At 48.1% G+C, this 21,805-nt stretch overlaps 1 protein-coding gene across 3 annotated transcripts in view; it reads right to left on the minus strand.

Annotated features, from left to right (window-relative positions):
• Positions 1 to 2,032: 2,032 nt before the first annotated feature.
• Positions 2,033 to 21,805, minus strand: part of TRAF2 (TNF receptor associated factor 2) — a 36,821-nt gene continuing 17,048 nt past the window's right edge. For 2 of the 3 annotated variants that reach the window (XM_050926512.1, XM_050926513.1), the window contains 7 exons: positions 17,016 to 17,177; positions 13,317 to 13,391; positions 10,503 to 10,577; positions 8,494 to 8,853; positions 7,070 to 7,247; positions 3,918 to 4,066; positions 2,033 to 2,762 (listed from right to left, as the gene is read on the minus strand). In XM_050926512.1, coding sequence (XP_050782469.1) covers positions 2,544 to 2,762; positions 3,918 to 4,066; positions 7,070 to 7,247; positions 8,494 to 8,853; positions 10,503 to 10,577; positions 13,317 to 13,391; positions 17,016 to 17,177 — 1,218 coding nt within the window. In that variant the 3' untranslated portion in view covers positions 2,033 to 2,543. The remainder of the gene's footprint in view (positions 2,763 to 3,917; positions 4,067 to 7,069; positions 7,248 to 8,493; positions 8,854 to 10,502; positions 10,578 to 13,316; positions 13,392 to 17,015; positions 17,178 to 21,805) is intronic. The other variant, XM_050926514.1, reaches the window with a different exon arrangement.

The following is a 21,805-nucleotide window of genomic DNA, read 5'->3' on the forward strand; positions in this document are numbered from 1 at the left end:
TAGGGACTCAGACCCCCGCCTGCTCCAGTGACCCTCCAGTATCTAGATGTCAGTCTTTAAACTGAGCTGATTTAATTCCCTTTGGCTCCCATGGGGCGGCTGTTTTACATCTGTTTATTGGCAGCTGGAGATCATGGAATTGGCCCCTCTTTGGCTGGGGAGTTCTGCACACAGATAATCCTTTCCCCGCCCCCGCCCCCATCCCTAGAGAACCAGCCACCGCTCCTGGCCCAGAAACGAGATACATGTAAATAGCGGTTCAATAACAGTGGCCTCTCAATGGGAGAGTAGTGCCGTACTGGAGACCCCCACCGGCTTACTGCGCTGTGGGCACGCGCCAACTCGCACCCCTTTAGTCCTGCAGAAGCTTCCTGCCACCCTAGCCTGGAATCAAAACTCATCTCCACTGACAGATTTCTGACCCCAGCTGAGGTGTGTGGAAGGGGGCCAAGGGGACTGAAGCAGGCCACTGCCGAGGCTCGACTGGTGGCCTACGAAGAGACAACCTGTCACTGGTCCTAGCTAGGACAGTGTGAAGGCAGAAGTGCCTCAGCTCTGCAGAAGCCCCTGGGCCTGAGCCCAGGTGGGGAACATACAATTTCTCTCTTTAGAGGACACAACAGAGGGGCTATGGCCTTCCTCCACGGAGAGGGCACAATTTCACAATCTTGGATTCCCTTGCATTTGCTAACTGGTGATCGTTCCACAGAGAATTCCTTCCCCTGCACACAGGCAGCCGATCACTCATGTAACTTGAAGTGGGGCTGCTGCTCTCTGGGGGGCTCCAGCCAACCACCTGGAGCACCTCTGGCATAGGCAGCAGGGCCACCCTCTTTGCCTGTCCTCCAGGCCAGAAGAGCAGGGGAAGAGATGGACAGGGCTGGGACAACCCCTGAAGGATAGTTCAAAAAGCAGCTAGCTGGGTGCTTTGGCCAAAGAGAACCTGTGGGTTTGTACTGATGGGAGAGAGACAGAAAAACCACAAAGAATAAGGCTCCAAAGAGCTAATGGCCACTCCAGAGTTACAGGTGACCACCACAGAGTAACTCTGAGGGGCCAGTTAGCCACAATGGCAACACGCTGAGAGGGACCCATTCTCCACGAAACAGAAAGACCAGTGGGCAGCAAACGGGGTCCTGAGAGCAAGGAGCCCGGGGAGGGAAAGCCCTCAGAGCGTTTCTAACTTAGCAGCTGTAGACTGGCTGACTGCAGAGAGCACACTAAGCTGGCCACACAGCAGTCGGGGCTGCAGTGCCGGTGAGGCTATAAACAACTCACCCCCTTGACAGAGCGAAGAGCCCAAGATTTCACATTCAAGATTAGCTGCTGCCTGCTGCCTGCAGGAGGACACTCGGTGGGGGACCAACAACTCCAGGGAGGACACACCAGAAGGGGCCTGCCCGCAAAGGCAAATGAAGAGAGACGCTAAAAGCCAGGATGAGAGTCGTGGGGAAAGGAGCTAATGAGCTAGACCCTCATTCCTGGGGGCTAAGCAACTCACACATGGGGGCAGGGGAGCAAGGCTGTCCTGCCCTAAGCCCAGCTCCAGGGTTAACCATTCACAGGCAACAAATCAGATTCCAAGGCAACTCTCTGACTAGGTCAGGAACCGCTCCAGAGTTACAAGACTCATCCGTTTGGTCATTAAAACACAAGCTATGCCCAAGGCACTGGGAGCACTGGATTCTATAGGAGACCAACACGGAAAGAGAGGAGGAGAATATTCCTCAGGTGCTGTCCTCCCTTACTCTACACTTCCCCTCCCATCAGATCCCTTCCAGATAAAACGCAGGCAGGGATTGACATGCACACTGGGAACAGCTCTCTCTTGCCCTACTGACATACGGCCCCACACAAAGTGCCTCTGCAGCTATGGCTGCCAGGAGAGGTCAGTGAGACTGCTAAACTGCTTCCCTCTCACTGAGAGCTAACAACGATCTCTGCTGTGCGAAGCCCACATACCTCCTCTGCCTGCTCCTAGTCCACGTCTTCCCTCACACCCTCATGTCAAAGATCAAACCAACCAGCAACACAGAATTACAGAACCTTTAAGCAATAACACCAGAGAGAAACCAGCTCCCTCTGACACTGAGATCTCCTAAGAGCATGAAAGAGCCTGGCCAAAGAGCTATGTGCAGTGGTGCTCTGGGCAGGCTGAATGCCTGTTCCGTTGTAGGAGCTGTACATTAAACAAGTACAAAAGAGCTGCCTTCGTTTTAGCTTGAAACCCAGGTGCAGGGAGCCTGGTAGCTGATTCCTGCACGGGATCATCCAGTACCCATTGATCATGGATCAAACTCAAACTAACCTCAACACAAGCCTCTTCTCAAGGAAGATCTGCACTAGAGAAGCTGGTGTTTTGACACCAAGGGAGGGTTCCCATCAGACACTGCATTTCCACTCAGAGCGGAGCAGGTCCCTTCAGGGATGCGGCCAGGTCTGGACTTTGCCCCTGCTCCGGGGCATGCTGAGGGTGCAGCTCCAGGAGGGTGAGCCCTGGTCAGCTGGCACTGTGCTTAATGCTCCTGGTGGGGGAGGAGGCTTTAGAGGCCCGTGAGATCTACGATGGCTTTAATAAAGATGGCGTCGTCACGCACGTAAGAGTTCTTGGCCTCCATCTTGGAGACTGGGCAGAAGAGTGGGCAGCCACTGGCAATGTTCATCTCGGTGACGGGTCGCTGGAAGGACGAAGACGTCACATCGGGTCGGAAAGCGTCGATAATGTGCTCCCGATTATTCTGATCCAGCAGCATCAGGGTCACCTAGAGGTGAATACACAAGAGCTTGAAGAAATATGGCAAACATGCAACCCCCCATCTGTGACTCCCATTCATTTTTACCTTTCGAAAGCTGCAGACACACACGCAGCCTTACGCACTCATGTGGCAGCAAGCTGGGGTAATGCCTGTATTCAGGCTCAATGCCAAGCCCCAGCTAGATCTACACCCTGCAAGAAGGCTCCCTGCTTTCTCTCAATCTCTGCTGTGCCACAAGGGAAATTCTGCACTTGGTTCAGATCGAATGACAACTAGAGACTTTGCTAAATTCAATGTGAAAATGAAGTGCAGCAGCAGCCCGGGTAGCCAGCAGCTGCAGATTTTGATATTCAGTTTGATCCTGCCCCATTGCGTGCATGTCCCTTTGAGATAAGCAAGGCAGATCACGCTGCTCCAATGGGTAGTTTCAGGCTGTCTGCGGAGTCAGGCAGATGTCACTGCATCAGTTTATACCTGGTTCTTATTTTTAAGGTTTTCTTCACAACTGCAAAGGTTTAGAAATTTAATTTAGAAAATAAAGATGACAGCTCAGTCATGGAGCATCACAGTCCCTGAATATCACAGCACACGCGTGGTCAATATGAAAGTTCTGGTCATTCTCCAAACACATCATCACCCCAGTCCTGACTGTATCTTTCCCCTCTCCCCATGGCCTCTCTTGTAGTATCCTGGGCTTTCATCAGGACAGGAGCCTGCATGGAAGAGCTCCCCAAATGGCTAGTGCAGTGTTTCTCAAACTGGGGGTCGGGACCCCATTTTAATGGGGTCACCAGGGCTGGCTTAGACTTGCTGGGACCTAAGGGGAAACTGAAGCCTGAGCCCCACCACTTGGGGTCAAAGCCGAAGCCCAAATGTTTCAGCCTTGGGAGGCGGGGCTCAGGTTACAGGCCCCCTGCGTGGGGCTGAAGCCCTTGGGCTTCAGCTTCCGCCTTACCACGACCCCTTGTCAGAAGGGGTCGTGGTGCAATGAAGTCTGAGAACCCCGGGCTAGTGCATTCTCTGCCTCTGCTTGCTGGACGTGCCAGCCCTCTGTCTAGGAGAGCAGGTATCTGCACGGCCCGAGCCAAGGGAAATACATCACTAGGCCAGGCAGGCCTTTCAGGCACCAGGACTGACTCTGCGCTCACTCCCAGCACCTACCTTCTGGTTGAAGGGCCATCGCAGAAGCGCATCGTTGGGTCCTTTCATCACCACAAAGAACAGAGACAAGTGGGTCCCCCGTCCAGTGCCGTCCCCATTTAGGTACACACGCAGGCACATCCTATAGCCATATTTGCTTGTGTAGAAGGCTAAGTGATGCAAAACATCAAGAATAAACAGCTGTGCAGAACAAGGGCTAGGGCAGCAGGGGAGCCAGATGGTTCCCAAACTGTTTCAACTGTCTGTTGACTTTGGTTTTTGAAGCATAAGTAGGGGAGGGCTCCCTGAGCTGGAGGCCCACTGGAGCATCTCCTCTGGGTGCAGATAAAGGTACACGTATTTAAAAGCACACAAGACACTGGGGCCCCAGTACATGAGGCACTAGGTCTAGTTAACATGCGCCTGCTGTTACAGGACAAGAACAAGGAGCCTGCTGACTTCTCTCCACTCTTCTCCTGCCCTGCAGAGACAACTCCATGCTGCGAGACGGAGCTGGAGCCTATATCTGCTTAGGAAACAATCTCGCTGCTGCCTAAGTTCCAGTGACAGGGCCAGGCACACCCCATTAAAGGGAACAGGCTGCACAAGTGTCACTTAGGGCCTAGTCTGGCCTACTCCCCTTTATGACTAGCCATGAGTGTTCAAGCAGGAAAGAGCCCAAACTGCAGCTGAGATCTCAGGCTGGCAGACAACACCCACTCAGGCATCTTTGTACTTGTAAACTTGCTACACTTGACCTGGAGTCCAGGGCCCAGATACTGAGTTCCACTGTGCCAGGAACACTCAAGTTACTTTAAAACAGGGCAGAGGTGTAGTTTTACATTCAGCCGCCGCCTTTCATTCCCTCTTTCTTTAAGCTGCGCATCTCCTTTTCCACAAGGAAGGAGAGAGCACGTTGCGTAGCTGCGGCTATGTTGCACAGTGTGCTTTTGGAGGAGTCGTGCAGGGAACAGCCCATTCATAACAATGCACCAGTGTGGATATACAACGTGCTAACACTGGTAGAATGTGAGGGGAATGGGTAGCTTGTGTGCACGTGGAGGGTAATGCGATCAGGCCCTTCCGTAAGGACTTAGGAGAGCTGGCTGCTACTCTTGGCTCTGGCACTGGCAAGTCACTTCATCTCTATTCTCCACTGCACCATCTGTCGGTGCAGACTGTATGCTCCTGGGGGCAGAGCCTGTCACTTGCACTATGGAGCTGTGCAGTACTCGGCCCAATGGGGGCCTGAGCTCAGCTGGGGCCTCCAAATGTTACTGAGATGTTCATAATTCAAAAACAAACTGAGGGAAGAAGGGGAGGGACAGCTGAGCAAAGTACGAGGCAAGCTCAGGTGAAGACAGACCAGCCAGCAAGGTACCAGAGACACATATGCTAGAAGTCTGTACCAAGTGTCCATTCAGCTCAGTAAGAAAAACTACGCACCCAAAAGGCAATTTTTAACTAATCCTAACCTCTGTTTCTCTGCCTCATTTCTGCAGAGCTAAAGCAGCATCAGGATTGCAGCTTCCTGCCTGGTGCTGGGTCTAGGTAACATGCAGGAAACTCAGGTGCTGGCAGGTAAGTCTTTCCTTTCCTATAAACAGTCTCTTCTCAAGTGTTATTCCATGAAAAAACCTCTCTCTCTCTCATTTCCAGTCCCTTTCAAACCAAGCACAACACACTGCTTTTCTGTGGGCCTTGGGGCTTGAACAAAAAAAACAAACCTGTTTGTAACAGGATCCACAAATGTCTATGTGCCTTTTGTTGCAGCAATTTTAAAAAAACACTGTTCCTTCAGCTGTGAGATCATCAATGATCCTAGCTCATTAATAACGATGTGACACAGGTTGTAAGAATTAATATCTTATACAGCATCTCACTCCAAAGTGTTTTCGCCACACAGCACTACTAAAATGCATCCACTTCTGGGGAAGAGGCTGGGTATCAGCCAGCATATAGCATGTTATACAAGAAGGGAAGTGGGGGTGAGAGAGGAGACATTTAGGCTAAGGAAACTGGGTCAAACCCCTCCAGGGCTGTATGAGTTTAGTGCCCAGAGCAGACAGGCTGTAAGATTTTAAGGTCTCATCTCAAAGGTGCACACAAAATGGCATGCAACTCAGTGTGTCTGCTTGGGAAATATGATGGGCAGAGTTGACCCTGCAGAAGGTGAAGCTCTGCTCGCAGGGGGCCTAGGGGGTTTCAAGGCTGACCACTGTTTTTAAGAGGAAGTTCCAGTGACAGGGCCAGAGTTGTTAGAGCAAACGCAGTTATGGGAAAGCTTCAGTTCCACTGAAAAACTGGAAGAGAAAAGGGATTTTCCAAGGGGCAAAAATGTTTTGGATAGAAAATAAAAGACACCATACAATAGACAAATAATCACAACTGGCGTTTTAGAACAGTTCTTTAGATTGTCCGTTTAAACTAGTCTGTCTCTAGTTTATGTGCAGTTCCAAGGACTGGCTGCTTTAAAAAGGAATTGTCCTGCTGGTTTAGAACCAGAGCTAGTCCCGTTGGCACAGACCAAGATTCCATGTCCCTCAACTATGGCACTAGCAGACTCCATGGCTTGCTCAGCACTGACGTCCTTCAAAGAGACGGTGTCTGGAGTGCTGGGATGCTGCTGCTTTAGCAAGGTCACAGCTCAGACAAGAACATGGGGAGTGATCTGGAGACTCTCTAGAAGATCTGGAATGCTGCATGGCTGGGGTGAGCATGCTGACTTTATCTGAAGAGCAGGCAGCTGCACAAGGCTCGCTGGAGATATGCATGTTTCTCAGCCCCTGTGGACACACTCTCTATTGTCATATTATGCTCTAGGTACCTCGATTCCTTCCCTTGCTAACCATCTCCCTGATGGCCCTAATTTGGGTTGTACTATGTAAAAAGGGCTATTATTGCAGGGCTATTTCTGGGCCTAGGAGGGCTACATTTCCTGTTAGGGAAAGAAAAATCTTCTATATGCAGGGAAAAAGGGATATCTTATAGCAATGCAGTTTCACTTATCTCACTGTAAAAAAATCAGTCTCTACTGCATTCTTGGGGGGTGGGGGATGAGGGAAAGAACTTGGAAGAAACAATCTCTGCATGCCACACGTCATTTCAACACTACTCAAATGACTGGACACAGCTGGAGCTTTGCACTATTTTGCTAATTTCTAGGAAACAACCTGGAGAGAAGATGGCAGGACAGCGGCCGGCTATCGCCTCCTGACGTTTTCTGGCAAAGTCTGTAATCTTCCAGATGAAAACGCCATCATATGTCGAAGCTTCCATGTCACGGATCTTTTGCTCCATGTCAGCCATGGCCAGATCTTTCAGTCCAATGCTCCTTTCCAGCTGCCGGACCTGATCAGTGGCATACACAGAGCACCTTGTTTAGAAATATAAGCTGCTAAGGGACCCAGGAAAGTCAAGGGATCCTGTGAACCTCATTCAGGCCTGATCTTTAGCGGGAAATGCTCTCCAGATGTAATGGTGGCCAGGAAAGGGAAGAAATCCACCACTGTTGGCCAACTCACTAAAAATAATTTGAGATCGCCCTGCTGCTCTTGAGCAAACAGTTAACCAACACCTCCCTTCACTGCCAGAGCAGGGCACTTTCCAGCTGTGGATGGCAGAATCCAGTCAATGAAAGATGAGGTGTTGGTCTCCACTCCATTAAGAACATTAAGGGAGGGGGGTGGAAAATCAACGTTTATGACAAAACTGAACTGAGGGACAGAGAAACGGACAAATTGAGTCAAGCATGGTTCCAAACAGCTATTTGCTGTTGTGAAGTATCGTGGCCTCTGCTTTGCGAGATCATTCCTCTGGAAAACAAAGGTGTGCTCCCTATCAGAGCTCCCATGGACACCGTGTCTAGAGTACAATGAATATAAACCTAGAGCCAGACAAAGATTGCAGAGCATACTGTAGGGGCTCAGTTCTGTACTGTAGGAGGATGACCTACATAACAGGTTTTTTCCCACTCTAACATGTATGCGATTTTGAGATGGCATCTAGATACTAGGGTGATGGGCACCCTGGAAATGTCTAACGCTTACTCTGCACTCAAAAAGTTGTACTTGTGTAACTATGTCAGTTGGAGATGTGAGTTTTTACCAATACAGCTATACCAGTATAACCTCTAGTGTGGACACATGTATACCAGTATAGAGATGCCTTATTAGCTTACTTCGGTTCCCATCCACACTAGTGTGGGGAGATTTGTTGCTTTAACTAGGCTGGAACAGTTAAAGCAACAAACCTTTCTAGAGTAGACAAGCTGAGGATGCAGGTAAGACTGTAGAAATTCAGGTTCTCCCACTATAAGGGTGGGGAGCTGACCAGGCTCAAGGATCTTTCAGCATCCAGAAAGCTGAAATGGTGCTTCCTCTGTACACCTCACAGGAGTACATGTCCAGAGAGCTTTTCCTCAGAACATCTCAAATATACTTATAGGTTGGCTCCTGATAGCCATGAGGCCATATCACAGACCCCTGCACGCATTACACCTCCACTAAAGCTAAGCACTTTAATTACTGGGACAAATGATTTGAAAGATGTTCACAGAATATAAAGAATCAGAAGTCCAAAGCCAGAGGTTACAGACCTTGTTACCGAGCATTTCAATTTTCTCCTGATCCAGCCGATGCTGCCGGCTATACGCCTCTGCTGTCAGAGACACCCTTTCCACTTCCCGATTCAGCACGCACACAATATTCTCAAATGTGATCGTCTTCCTCTCCAGGGCCTCGCACCTTCCCCGCAGCTCTAAGGACTCAGAGAGCTCTGATTCAGAGCACAGCGAATTGGTGGTTAAGAGCATGGAGTTGTCCTGCGCTGACGTAAGGGTTGGGTGGTGCTTTAAGTCTCCAGACTCAGCCTTGAGGCTGAGCACAAAGCCCAGCAACATATACAGATGCTCCCCCACACATTTGCTTTCGTGCTCCAGCAGCTTTTCATTTTCCACCTGCAGAAAAAGAAATACACATTCCCATTTGCAGCAAGCCAGCTTCCCACTATGGCACGAGATCCACAGGACACATTCATCCCCTGCGGGTTACAACTGTAACTGATAAAAGCCGAGGGTAATGCAAAGAAAGAGACAGTTACAAACTGTCCAACAGCAAGCAGGTTTTTTTAAGGAAAATTCTAATCTTACACAATGACAGATGTTGAACATTCACCCCACTGTAGAACTGATAAAGCTTTGTCCCCCTTCTATAGCACCTTCATTCCCTCAGAAGCAGTTTACAAACATTAGTGAATGAACCCTCCCGAAACCTCCAGGAGGGGATGTGTTACTATTATTATCCCCAAGCCACGAAGAGAGGAAGTGACTTGCCACAGCGAGTCATGGGTAGAGCTGGGAACAGAATCTATGTCTGCTGATACCCTGTCCTGTGCTTTACCCATAAGCTCAGTCATCATACAGAATCAGGAGACCTTTATTTACAAAATCACATCTGTAATAACACCATGCTCCCAGCTACTCAGGAATTACATGAAAGCCATCTGAGATCTATCCTTTGGCATGTTCTAAACAGAGACATTTACTACTCTCCCAGTTCTCACTCTCTGAAGAGCCCATGTTATGAAAGACTGCCCCATTCCCCCAACACACACGCACCCGAGCATGGCTTACTCCTCAGGCATTACAACCTCCTTGCAGCAGTGTGCTATGGCATGCTACTGCATAGCTGAAAGTACCACTCGGCTAAATTACTGCAGGCAGACGCCAAAAGCATTCCTCTGGGTTCTGGCTCCAACACCAAAAGGATCTTATAACCAATCCTGGTCCTGATCCAGGAGGTCGTCTTTACTGCACTCAGGCTGATTCTTACTTTCAGCATCTAAAGGCTGCTGGGCTGCCTGGACTTGGATCTAGTGAGTTACAGACAGGCTGAAATTATTTGCAATTGTGTAGGGTCAAGTGGAGGGTCACGTGCAAAGTGCTTGCAGGTTAGGGCCCAGAATGAAATATGTGTCCTATTCCCAGGGAGATAAGCCCCATTGGGTAGAGCCTTACAGTCTTTAAAGGCAGATTATCAGCGTGGTTTGGCATCCATCAGCAGCAGTCTGACTTTAAGCATGGGGAGTTTGCTATTCACCGCCCCAGCGAGCTTACTGAACGGCTTATCTTCCATTCCCCACAAGACCCGGATCCAGAGACAAGAGTGACTATTAGCCTTCATTGGTCAAGCTCAGAAGCCTAGACACACCTCCCCACAAAACAGTCTATAAGGACAACCCCCGAACCATGTACCCAGGGAACAGGAGAGTCTGCTTTCTCTGTATATTAGCATTCTGCTACGAGGTATTTTTCTGCACTGAGGAAACAATCACTTCAAGTCAGTTAATTCTCTAGATACATCCAGCTCTGGATACTGGATCAAAATAGTCTCAGACATAAGTTGCATTCCCACTGCTTAGCTAGAGCATCAGCAGCACTCAAACTTCAACCCTCACCCCCACCACAGGCCAGCCAGTTTCACTTCACTCCATCTAGAGCTCTGTGTGTGTGGATGCAAGACGAGCTGGGGCGACACAAAAGTTATACCAAAGCTAACACTGCAGTGAAGACAAGGCCCTAGACAGATATTAAGAAATTGGCCTTACCATCTCAGTGCAGCCGACAACCTGAAATCTGCAAGGCACTTTACATTTGCCACAAGTCTTCACATGGTCCTGAAACTACAGAAAAGGTTAAAACAACACGTCAAATATAAGCCTAATTCTTCCATTTTACACACCCCAAGAAACTCCACGCCCTACACCCAAGACAAGATAGGAAGGTGAAGATGAACTAGAGGATAACTGACCCTTTACTGATCATGACACAGTTGTGGTCCATGAAGCTAATCCAACAGTGCTTAAGAGCCAGACAGTTGTTTCACCCAATGGTATTGATCGGGCAATTCCTCTTTAGGTGCCCCAACAGCACAGGATACAATGCAGGGATTGGCAGGGCCCAGGGGGAGCAGGGATAATCCCACCTGCCACTTGTGCATTTGCTCCTTAGTGAAGATACAATTGACCATCGCCTGCATAATGAGATCTGTCTTCAGTGACTGTCCAAGGGAACACACAAACATGGCAGCCTAGCATCTGGCCAAGCAAAGCTGCACAGGAAGCCCTGGGATTACTTTGAAGTGGCCAGTTAAGACAAGAAGCCACCTACTAAAGGTGGGGACCTCAGTGCGGCTCTCAGCAGAGCTCAAACATCCCTTTGTAACTGAAAATGAAGCTCCTTTAAAAAAAATGGCTGCAAGGTCTTGCTCCTTCCCAGGAGCACACACAAAATGTGCCAGCTCAATGGGCATGAGCGTGACCGATGCAAACCCCTTCAAAGTGGTGCCACGTGGGAAGCTCATACACTTTTCGGGGTGGACTAGCCATTTGGACAGATGGACACACTCTTTCAACTTTGTGCAGGTTCCACAATGACGTAACTGAGCAAGAAAACAGAGTCATGGCTGTGTCAAGCCAACAAAAGCCAGGAGGTTTCAAGAGGAAGGGTGCCATTCCACCCTCGGCTGCTGCCACGGAGTCTTAAAGCTTCCCCTCTCCCCTGCATATTTTCCAGTTCACTTCTCTGGTGTAACTGTGCCTGGGGGCTGTCCAAGATGGTGCAATGTATCAAACTCATGACTTTATACAATTATGGCTCCCAATGCAGTGTGGTGAGATCACATCACAGCCTGACATTTTTATTTCCAGCTAAGTGTTAAAGACCTAAGAACCAGGAGCATGCTCATGTTATTTCTTGTTTGAGTCCTTACTGCAAACACTCTGCCACAAGCAGGTGCCCTCTTGCTGGGTCCAGCAATCCTTCGTGGAGATAGGTACACACCAAAATCTGCTGCTCGTCAGCATGGCAATGGCTTTTTGGTAGCTGTCCTCCAGGACCATGGCTGCTGGCAGCATACCCTTTGTAGGGAAGTGCCAACAGCCTACACTGGAGCATGGAGTTGTTAGTGCTAATCATACCGCACATGGGAGCCCAAACAGGCACTGGCACACATCATCCTGTTTTTAAATCTTCCTTCTACCAATTAGATATGCTGGGCCTTTACTGGGTGACAATTCACAGCCACATGCCTCATTATGTGGTGCTATGCGTACTAACTGGCTGTATGGACCCTATTGGTGCACACTAAAAGTGCTCTAGTGCACGCTAAAAATTCCCTAAGTATTACACTATGACCTCGGGGGGTGAGGGGGGAACTTTTACTGTGCTCCAGCAGGGACAACGTGGACCATTTAGTGTGCAACATGCTAGTGCGCACTAGAATTTACACCCCTCTAGTGCAGACTAACGCACCGTGTAAATAAACCCTTAGCGATTCAAGTTATTTTCTGAGTTACATGCAGCAGCGTGGTTATGCTGGGACAATGTCTACTGTGGAGCAACAAAAAGTTTGGAGGGAGAGGAAGTTAAAACTTTAAACCACTGAAAGTCCCGCTCCCTATTGGTACTAAGTCTGGGTCAGCTGTAATGGCTTCAGATTTCAGAATCAGGCAGATTAGCGTCCAATGATCACAATGCCAAGGCTATAGGAGTTGAGGCCTCTGCTACTGTCCACTCTGAAGCCTTCTTTACCCAACTTTTCACACTCTCTCCTGTTCCCATTTCAGCTGCCCCAAGGCAGCTCTCAGTTATTAGATGGGAGAGTGACCGAGGGGTACACTTTTCCACAGGGACTCACAATCAAGGTTTTAGAACTTCAGTGCCTCATCACTTGTCCCAAGAGTCACTCTTTGGGCAATTGATGTGGAGTCTAATGCTAGGTCTGAAGGGTTGTAGATCTTTCATTTGGTGGGATAGTGGCGTTCTTTCCCTACCAACTAGAGCAGTTAACACAACTGTATCACCTAGGGTAAGTGTTGTTCTGGCCATGTTGGTCCTAGGATATAAGAGACAAGGTTGGTGAGCTAATATGTGTTATCGGGCCAACTTCTGTTGGTGAAAGAGACAAGTTTTGAACTCTGTGTAACCTTGAAAGCTTGTCTCGCTCTCCAGCAGAAGTTGGTCCAATAAAAGATGTTTACCTAGGCTACGTTACCCACTGTGCAAGGAGGAAAGAGTTTCTCCGGTAATTGTGGTGAGCACCCAAATATAGCATGAATCAGACTCTGATTTAGATGGAGTTACTCACTACTCATGAAAAAAGATTGAGTCATTACAGTGCATCACAAATTGAGACAACACCAGTGCTAAGAGCGTTATGGAACACTGTAACTGGGTGTGAATGGTAGCTGCCTCTCAAAATTAAATGTGTTCAATTGTTTTCCTTCACTTCTTAATAGAGACTGAACATTCTCATGGGCTAACTCAAGGGTCCCTCTTCTACGCTCATAGAATTCAAGTCACATTCTGTTAGAACTCAAACTACATGCAGTGTGTGCTGTGAAACAAGAATGTTCAAATACCTTCTCTCTTGGAATCTTCTTCTTCCCACAGCCCTCACAACTCAGTGGAAATTTAGGGCAGATCTCATCGTGAGCCTGTAAAAGAAATGACAAGAGGCCATTTGTACACCTACAACAGCTTTGATAAGGCCACTGTGAAGAATGAAACTCAATGGATCCAATATTTCATTACAAATACATTTTACTAGCAAAAGGTCTGTCATGTGACAGCACATAAATCCTGGTTTAATCATGGTGTTTTTGCATGTCAGGTCATGTTTCTACATTGTAGTTTCCACACTGTTATGGTATTTGGGTGCCTTTGCAAGTACTCAGCTTGATTTAGGAGTGTTAGTTTCAGCTCACACTAATTGTGAAAAAAATCAAATTACTTCTTTGATGGAACGACATAATCAAGAGGAAACTACAGTTGTAGCTTTGCCAGGAAAACACATGTTCAGGAGAATTATGTGAAACCCCCCAACTCTCCTGGTAAGAAGTTTCCATGATCTACCAGTCGTGATGGACACCAGTTGGCTGAATTAAAACCCCAAAGCCACACTTGACAGCTACAGATGATGAGCTTTCCAATGTTGCCTCCATTGTCCAGATCAGTTCACCGAGCAAGTGCTTCTCAGCCAACCAGAAAGAGAATCATATTTTAAAGATAATTTTTAAAAAACCACACATACCACATTTGTTCTGCAGTAAGCACTTTGTTTTAGGATGGAAAAGAGAATACACAAAAATGACCCTAGAAACCTTATTTTTTGATTCTTCAACAGATAAACTATCAGTAAGAATTAAAATGAGAACTCTTAACATCTTCCTCTCTTCTTTTCATATCATTCCTGTAGTGCTTAAATCCTCTCTTCCTACATTAGTTTTATGATAAGCAAAATGTCTAAGCACTCAACCTTGTGTAAGTTAAAATCTTCTACCCAAAAAGGAAATCTAGACAACGTGTCTTAGTACTCCTCTTATGTGCCAGGTAGGTTGTGACATCTTTTCTGATATTCTACTGGAGTTCTATTGCTTATACATAGATTGCAAGTCAGATTAAAACAGATTAAATATATAGGATTGTTCACTTAGCACTAGAAACTCATTCATTTTTTCATAGATTCTAGGACTGAAAGGGACCTCGAGAGGTCATCAAGTCCAGTCCCCTGCCTTCATTTTAATTAACTTCCTTTTATAAATACAAAGTTTTCTGCTATCTAAAATCTGAACTATTTGTGAACCTTGCTGGTCAAGTTCATAGTGTACAAACTCACACTCTTAAAGACTAGTTTTGTTTTTTAAAACCACTAGCTACATTTCTACCACCACATCAGAAACCGAAAAAAGAAATCCATTTGCTAACTCATATTCATGTTTCAATAATTACTCTCTCCCTTCCATAGGTTAAAGCAGGGGTAGGCAACCTATGGCACACATGCCAAAGGCGGCACGCAAGCTGATTTTCAGTGGCACTCACACTGCTCGGGTCCTGGTCATCGGTCCGGGGGGGCTCTGCATTTTATTTTAATTTTAAATGAAGCTTCTTAAACATTTTAAAAACCTTATTTACTTTACATAGAACAATAGTTTAGTTATATTTTATAGACTTATAGAAAGAGACCTTCTAAATATGTTAAAATGTATGACTGGCACGCGAAACCTTTACTCAGAGTGAATAAATGAAGACTCGGCACAGCACTTCTGAAAGGTTGCCGACCCTTGGGTTAAAGGAACGGTATTTGATCCAAGAGAGCTGCTGCAATGTCTCTGGAGATGTGAATGCTACAGTCTGCTGACAGGCTGGGTTAACTGTGTATGTCAATACCAAGGATTAGTGGAATTCTGTAAAAGTTGGTGGGGGGGGGGAGAAGGGTGATTTCAACCCACTCACAACAGAGGGGTTGATTTCCTCCCCACCCAGCAATTGCTCCTATCCTAAGAGGGCTCCAGACAATTTCTTCATTCCCTTCCTTATCCCATAAAATCCTGGTAACAGCACCACTTCACTTCAGTAAAGGGAGGAAGGTTTGACCTCAAAAGCAACTATTTCAAAAGGGAGAACGTATACAATAGAAGATCTGATGGGGTGGGGCTGTAGCCTCCCTCTAGTATGCCATTTACAAACAAGTCTCATTTCTACCTCCTCTCCCCTCCAGCCACTCTCCTGTTCTAGCCCTCTCATTCAATCCCTACCCAGCTCCCAGCCAGTCTAAGACTGCTGCACAGCATTTATCTTCCATGAAGGATAGAACATTTATGTTCTAAGTAGCACCAGCAGATTGACCACCTGAGGTCCCCTCCAACCCTGATATTCTGTGATTCTACTGAATATGCACTAAGAGATACACTCTGTTCATGCCGGCAGGAAGGGAAGTACTGACTGAGCACAAATCTGCTGTTACGCTGTAAATGAAACAGCACTGTGCTGTGCAGTATCTCTTCAAGACATCTACAAATATTAGCTTTAACAGGAACATTTCAAAAAAATTCCATACAAATATTTGAAATATTTTTCTGGATTCTCCACTGGTTTTCCCTGCACCTTATCCTTCTCCGCTCAAATCATAGGTACCATGGAAAGCTGTCCAAAGCAAAGCTCTTTGTTTACTTCCTATAAAAGGAAACTGCCCCGCCCTTGGGCCAAAGAGGCAGGGGGATGTCATTCAAGAATGATGCATTACAATCTAACCCCACAGGGATGGAGCAATCATGGCATTTACAGTCCCTGTCAGCAGGCAGCTATGCTGCCACAAAGGCAAATCTGTCTTTTTAACTTAGAAACATAGAATATCAGGGTTGGAAGGGACCTCAAGAGGTCATCTAGTTCAACCCTCTGCTCAAAACAGGACCAATCCCCAGACAGATTTTTGCCTCGGATCCCTAAATGGCCCCCTCAAGGATTGAGCTCACAACCGTGGGTTTAGCAGGCCAATGCTCAAACCACTGAGCTAAATCCCCTTGAATGGTCAAGGTTTCATCTCCATCACTTTTAGGCAGCTTGCAATTACTGTCAGAGTGGGCTGTATAACAACAGTCTCCTTTCCCATTACATTATCGTTCTGCAAGCAGACTGGGAAAACCCAAGAGAACAGGGGAAGTGGAAAGGCTTTAGTCTTGCTTAAACACTGAGGGGCTGATCTTGCAGCTATCGAATTCCCACCAGTCAGTGGCAGAACGGCACACATTCTGGTTTCATATCAGACGCTAAGAATGCAACAGCACCAGCAGTACAGTGACAACACTGGATCAAGTTAGCATCTTGTAAAACAACACCTAACTCCTCTCACTCAAGTAAAGCCGGAAGTATTCACTAGTTTGCAAATAACTTCCTTTCTCTAAAAGTGACAGTGAAACAGCCCAGTGATTGCTCCATTGTACAAGCCACTTCGAGGATCTCTACACTGGAGTTTGTGGTCTTCTTTTAGCTTAATTGATTGGCCAAGTCACTCAGGATAACTAAGACCCTTGGAAGTGCCAATCTAGACACTCTATGAACATTTGTTCAGGACACAATTGATTGTGATTCACACTAGCAGCTAGTTACAACAGGACCATAAATTTCAGACTAGAAGATCCTTGCATCTCTCAAGAAGTGCTAATACAATGATCTACCCTAATGGAGAGTACTCCACACTTGCTCCCTTGCCTCTGGGTGCATGTCTAGGTGGGTCTTGCTGTAAGGATACCTGCAGTGTGCTTATGCTGTGACACTCATACCTTAATGTCAGGAAAGTAGAAAAGCGATTTGCAGTATTTGCAGTTGAGGCTTCTCTCGGGGCATTCCCGCTCCGAATGGCGCTCCTTTTCATTCAGTTTGATCATTCCCTTACATGCCAGGCACTCAATCAGCATGAATGGGCAGTCCCCTTCATGGCAGCTCTGTGACAACAAGAGCAGCACATTTCAATACAACCGTATAAAAAATCCACAGATGCAGATGCGTAAAGCCCGTTTCCTAATGGATCTCAGGATGAAAGGCTCTTCTGGGCCTACACAAAGAGGGCAAAGGAAACTAACATCTTAATTCTATTTTCACTAAGGCTGTGTCTACACTACACACCTTTTAGCGACATCTGTGCCGCTACAGCCGTGCCTTAAAAGGCGCGCAGTGTAGCTGCTGTATGTTGGCAGGAGAGAGCTGCCCAACAAGCGGCAATAGCGTTGTTGGCAGGAGGGCTCTCTTGCCGACAAAGCGCTGTTCACACCAGCACTTTTTGTTAGCAACCTTTTGTCGTTCGAGGAGTGTATGTTTTTTTTCACATCCCTGAATGACAAAAATTTTGTCATTAAGATTCTAGTGTAGACAAAGCCTCAGTGTCATATCTGAGTGTTATCCAGATTGGGGAGGGGGGCTGCCAGAGGCACATTGGACACAGCAGAGTACTGGGGTGGAGCAGTCTGCAAATGTTCTCCCCCAGCTGCAGGTTGCTCCTTGAAGACCATACCATGCTGCCCCTGGAGTGCCCTACTGTAGCTGTCCACAGGAACAGCGTGCACACAAAAAGCTGCAGGCTCTGCCAGCAGCCCGATGGCCCAAGCTTCTCTTCTTTGCTCCCATGGCCCTCAGTTCAGCCATGAGATTACATGTGGCCCAGCCTCATGGAGCCTCCTCCCCACCCTAGAGACCATGTGGCCTTCTGGAGACAGTGGGGAATGCCATCAGGAGCAGAAGCCACCATGGGAGGGAAAGAGAGAGTGCAATAAGAGGAAAGAAAACTAACAGAGTGATTGCAACAGATATTCTGTATATTCACCCCTTTGGCAGAACTGTGCTCCAGAATCCCAGCTTTCATTTAAAAAGTTTCTAGTCCACATAATCGTGGAGAAAAATCTTGAAGAGGTTCCCAGTATAATCTGCAGACAGATGTCTGTCTTAGTTTGCAGAGAGGCTGAAGCAATAGCTCGACGAGGTGGGACTGGCCTCATTTATCACAATCAGGGCCCCAGGGACCCCCAGATTCTCTGGCTCTGGCATGTGGCATTTTTCCCAAGATGCCAAAACAAAACAAAACAAAAATCAGCATTTTTGCCATGGAATTTGCCACTCTGCAACAGCCAGATGCTTGATATTTTGTTTTCTCTCTCCCTCCTTGCTGTGGCTGCCTCTCCCACTTTCCTCACAAGTGGATATTAACTAGATTACAGTGCATAGTCCATGCACTGCTGCATGGAGTCTGGCAGCAGGCGGTTGGTGAGCTAGAGCCCAGCTTGCAGCCGGATGTGTCAGCTGGTGAATGAGGCTACCTAGAGAACAGCAGCACAGCAGCTGATACCAGCAACAAGCTCTCCCTTCCCTGGGGCACTCAAGCTACGCCATTTGGAGGGCATGATGAACAAGCCAGCCTCAGAATGAATCACTGTCAAAAAGAATCAGAGATTAATTTTATGTCGTGTTTTCAACAGTGAGCTTTGGTTGTGTGTGGTAGGGGGATGGAAATGGACCTCCATCTATCACTGTAGGATCTGAATGCCTTCCATGTAACATCCATAGCAACAGCAAAGTCCATAGAGTCTCTGGCTCTCCCTTTTCAGGGTATACACCAGGGGTCTCAAACTCAAAATGACCACAAGGGCCACATGAGGTCTAGTGTACTGGCCCAAGGGCCGCATCACTGACACTCCCACCCTCACTGCCCCCGACCCCCACTCCACCCCTTCCATGAGGCCCCGCACCTTCCCTGCCCCTTTCCAACGCTGCCCCTTCCCTGTCACCAGGCGGTGCAGGGTGTGGCAGGGGGATCAGGGCAGGGAGTTGGTGTGTGGGGTGCAAGAGGGGTGAGGGGTGCGGCAGGGGGTCGGGGTGCAGCAGATGGCTCAGGGCAGGGAGTGCAGGATGCGGCAGGGGGCTCAAGGCAGGGAGTTGGGTGCAGGACGGGTGTGAGATGCGGCAGGGGGCTCAGGGCAGGGAGTTAGGTGCAGGAGGGGTGTGAGATGCGGCAGGGGGCTCAGGGCAGGGAGTTGGGTGCAGGAGGGGTGTGAGATGCGGCAGGGGGCTCAGGGCAGGGAGTTGGGTGCAGGAGAGGTGTGGGGTGCGGCAGGGGTACACACACTGACGGGAGGGTTTGGGTTTTAAATTTTTTAGATTTTATTAATTTCGTTTTAGATTGACTTTTGGTATAGGGGGCTTTTAGGTTGGTTCGGGTTTATTGAGCACAAAGGAGTGTCAGCACTTTAGTGTTGTGCTCACATGGAAAAGGCCTTTTTGAAGAGGATGGGTTTTGGAGCATTTCCCAAAGCCCGTCAGACTCTGGATTTGCCTAATCTCCACTGGAAGTTCGTTCAAAACTAGGATCCCCTGGACAGAGAATGCTTTGTCCCTAGCTCTCATGTCCTTTGTCCTGCATTTTGTCAGCTGCATTGTCCCAGAGGAATGCAGCTGTTGCAGTGGTTCATATATCAAAACATGGTCTTGAACTAGCTAGAGTTTGAGCCATGAATTGCTTTGAAGCTTAGGACCAAAACCTTAAACTGAAGCTGACTAGGAGCCAGTGAAGGGACTTGAGCACAAGCCTGATGTGCACACGGTGGCCTAAATGGAGAAGGCAGGCAGCCGCATTCCGGACCAGCTGGAGCCTACACACTGTCTTCACATTCAGCTTCAGATACAGTGAATTTCATTTCATGGACAAAGATTAAATTAAACTTGCTAAGGAAACTGGGAATCAAAGGTACAGAAAGCACAAGACCCTAGATATAGGACATAATAGATAGCACCCATCTATCACCTGAGGGAGCTCCAACCAAAGACATTGAGAACTACTGGTCTAAAGGGATCTGCTCTGCAGACCATCACTGTGGTTACATTTAACTGCTACAGGTCACAGTTCTTTGGAGACCACCATCTCAGTCTCTCCTTTGTTGCTAATGAGGACACGCTGGTCCCAAGGTTCTTCTAACAGCACCGAGATTTCTCACACTGCCACTTTCTGGTTTTAGCTCAGCATTCAATGGTTATCTCCACCAGCAAAACAGTATAGCTTAAACGCACCCAAATACTGCAACTCTGAGAAGTTCACAGTCAACGTGCTGAAAGCCCAGCAGCGCTGCCTGCTTTGAATAAAGGAGCAAGCCTCCTCTTTTAAACACAGAGGATACTCCAGGTCCTAGCATGCAGTGCTTCATCTTGATTGAAGCTGCTCAATCACTTGAATCAAATTGGAGCATTCCATGCTGGAACTTTTCATCTCTATTGGTCTGACCTCCATAAGAAAGACGAGGTCACCAACAAGCCATAAATTAGAACTCTGTGGACCACATCTGGCCAGCCCTGACAGGACACAGCTCCCACCTTTCTTCCAGATTTATGGGAAGGATGTGGACAAGGTGAATCAGCCAAATCTGTGCCCCAGAAGTATAGAAGTTTGGACATTAAATATTAATTTTGTTCTTACTTTAGTCTGAGGATGGGGGGGGCTTTCAGGAAAGGAAATGTGTGAGGGAAGAAAATGCAAACATAGTCAGGACTGGTGCCCTTTACACACTGGAAAATCCACACCAAACCAGGTTTTCCCCAAACAGGGTTTACTTTAGATCTCAATCTTTTGAGTTTCTTAAACTCATGAACCAAAAGCATCAATTAAATTCCATCAGCTTTTACACAAAAGTGTGTGATAACAGCCTTGGCATTTCTCTGAAGAAAGTCTCTGAGAGTCCAAAAATTTCAATTCCCAACTGACTGTCAAATGTTGTCTGAAAACTTAAACAGAACTGTGCTCAACCTAAGGTTGTGGGGGTGGGGGTGGAGGGTTGTCTCATCAAAGCTTTAGAAGGGACATGTGACTGATCTGAACATCCAAGATACTGAACTACAGCTTTACATTTTCAGAGAGCCAGATGCTAGAAGCATTAATTAGCAAAGCCACAATATCACAGAGTTGTTTTGAGAAGTAAACACTGACATGGCAGACCCTTTCAGATGGGGCTTTCCAATCCCCTCCCACGCACATTTTCTGGCACTCCCTGTAGCTTACCTCCCACACAGAAGTTGGACAGGAAACAATCTACATCAGAGGTGGGCAAACTACAGCCCACAGGCCACATCCAGCCCCTGAGCTCCTGGCTGGGCAGCTAGACACTGGCCCCTCCCCTGCTGTCCCCCCTCCCCCATAGCCATGCCGCCACATGGGCAGCGCTCTGGGTGGCTGGGTTGCATGCTCATGCAGGGCAGCAGGGCAGTGTGTCTGGCTCCAACTGGGAGGCGTGGCGTGGTAAGGGGGGCAAGGGGTCCTGAGGGGCAGTCAGGGGACAGGGAGCAGTTGGATGGGGCAGAGGTTCGGGGGGGGAGGGGATGGGGAACAGGGGGGATTGGATAGGGGTGGGTCCTGGGGGGCCTGTCAGGGGGTGGGGGTGTCAACAGGGGTTGCGGCAGGCAGGGGACAGGTTGGATGGGTGGGGGGTCGTGAGGGGGCAGTCAGGGGGTGGGAAGTGGGAGGGGGTGGGAGGAGGCGGATAGGGAGCAGGGGCCAGGCTGTTTGGGGGGCACAGCCTTCCCTATCCAGCCCTCCATA

This window comes from Gopherus flavomarginatus, chromosome 17 (genome assembly GCF_025201925.1).
Source record: "Gopherus flavomarginatus isolate rGopFla2 chromosome 17, rGopFla2.mat.asm, whole genome shotgun sequence".
NCBI classification, from domain to species: domain Eukaryota; kingdom Metazoa; phylum Chordata; order Testudines; family Testudinidae; genus Gopherus; species Gopherus flavomarginatus.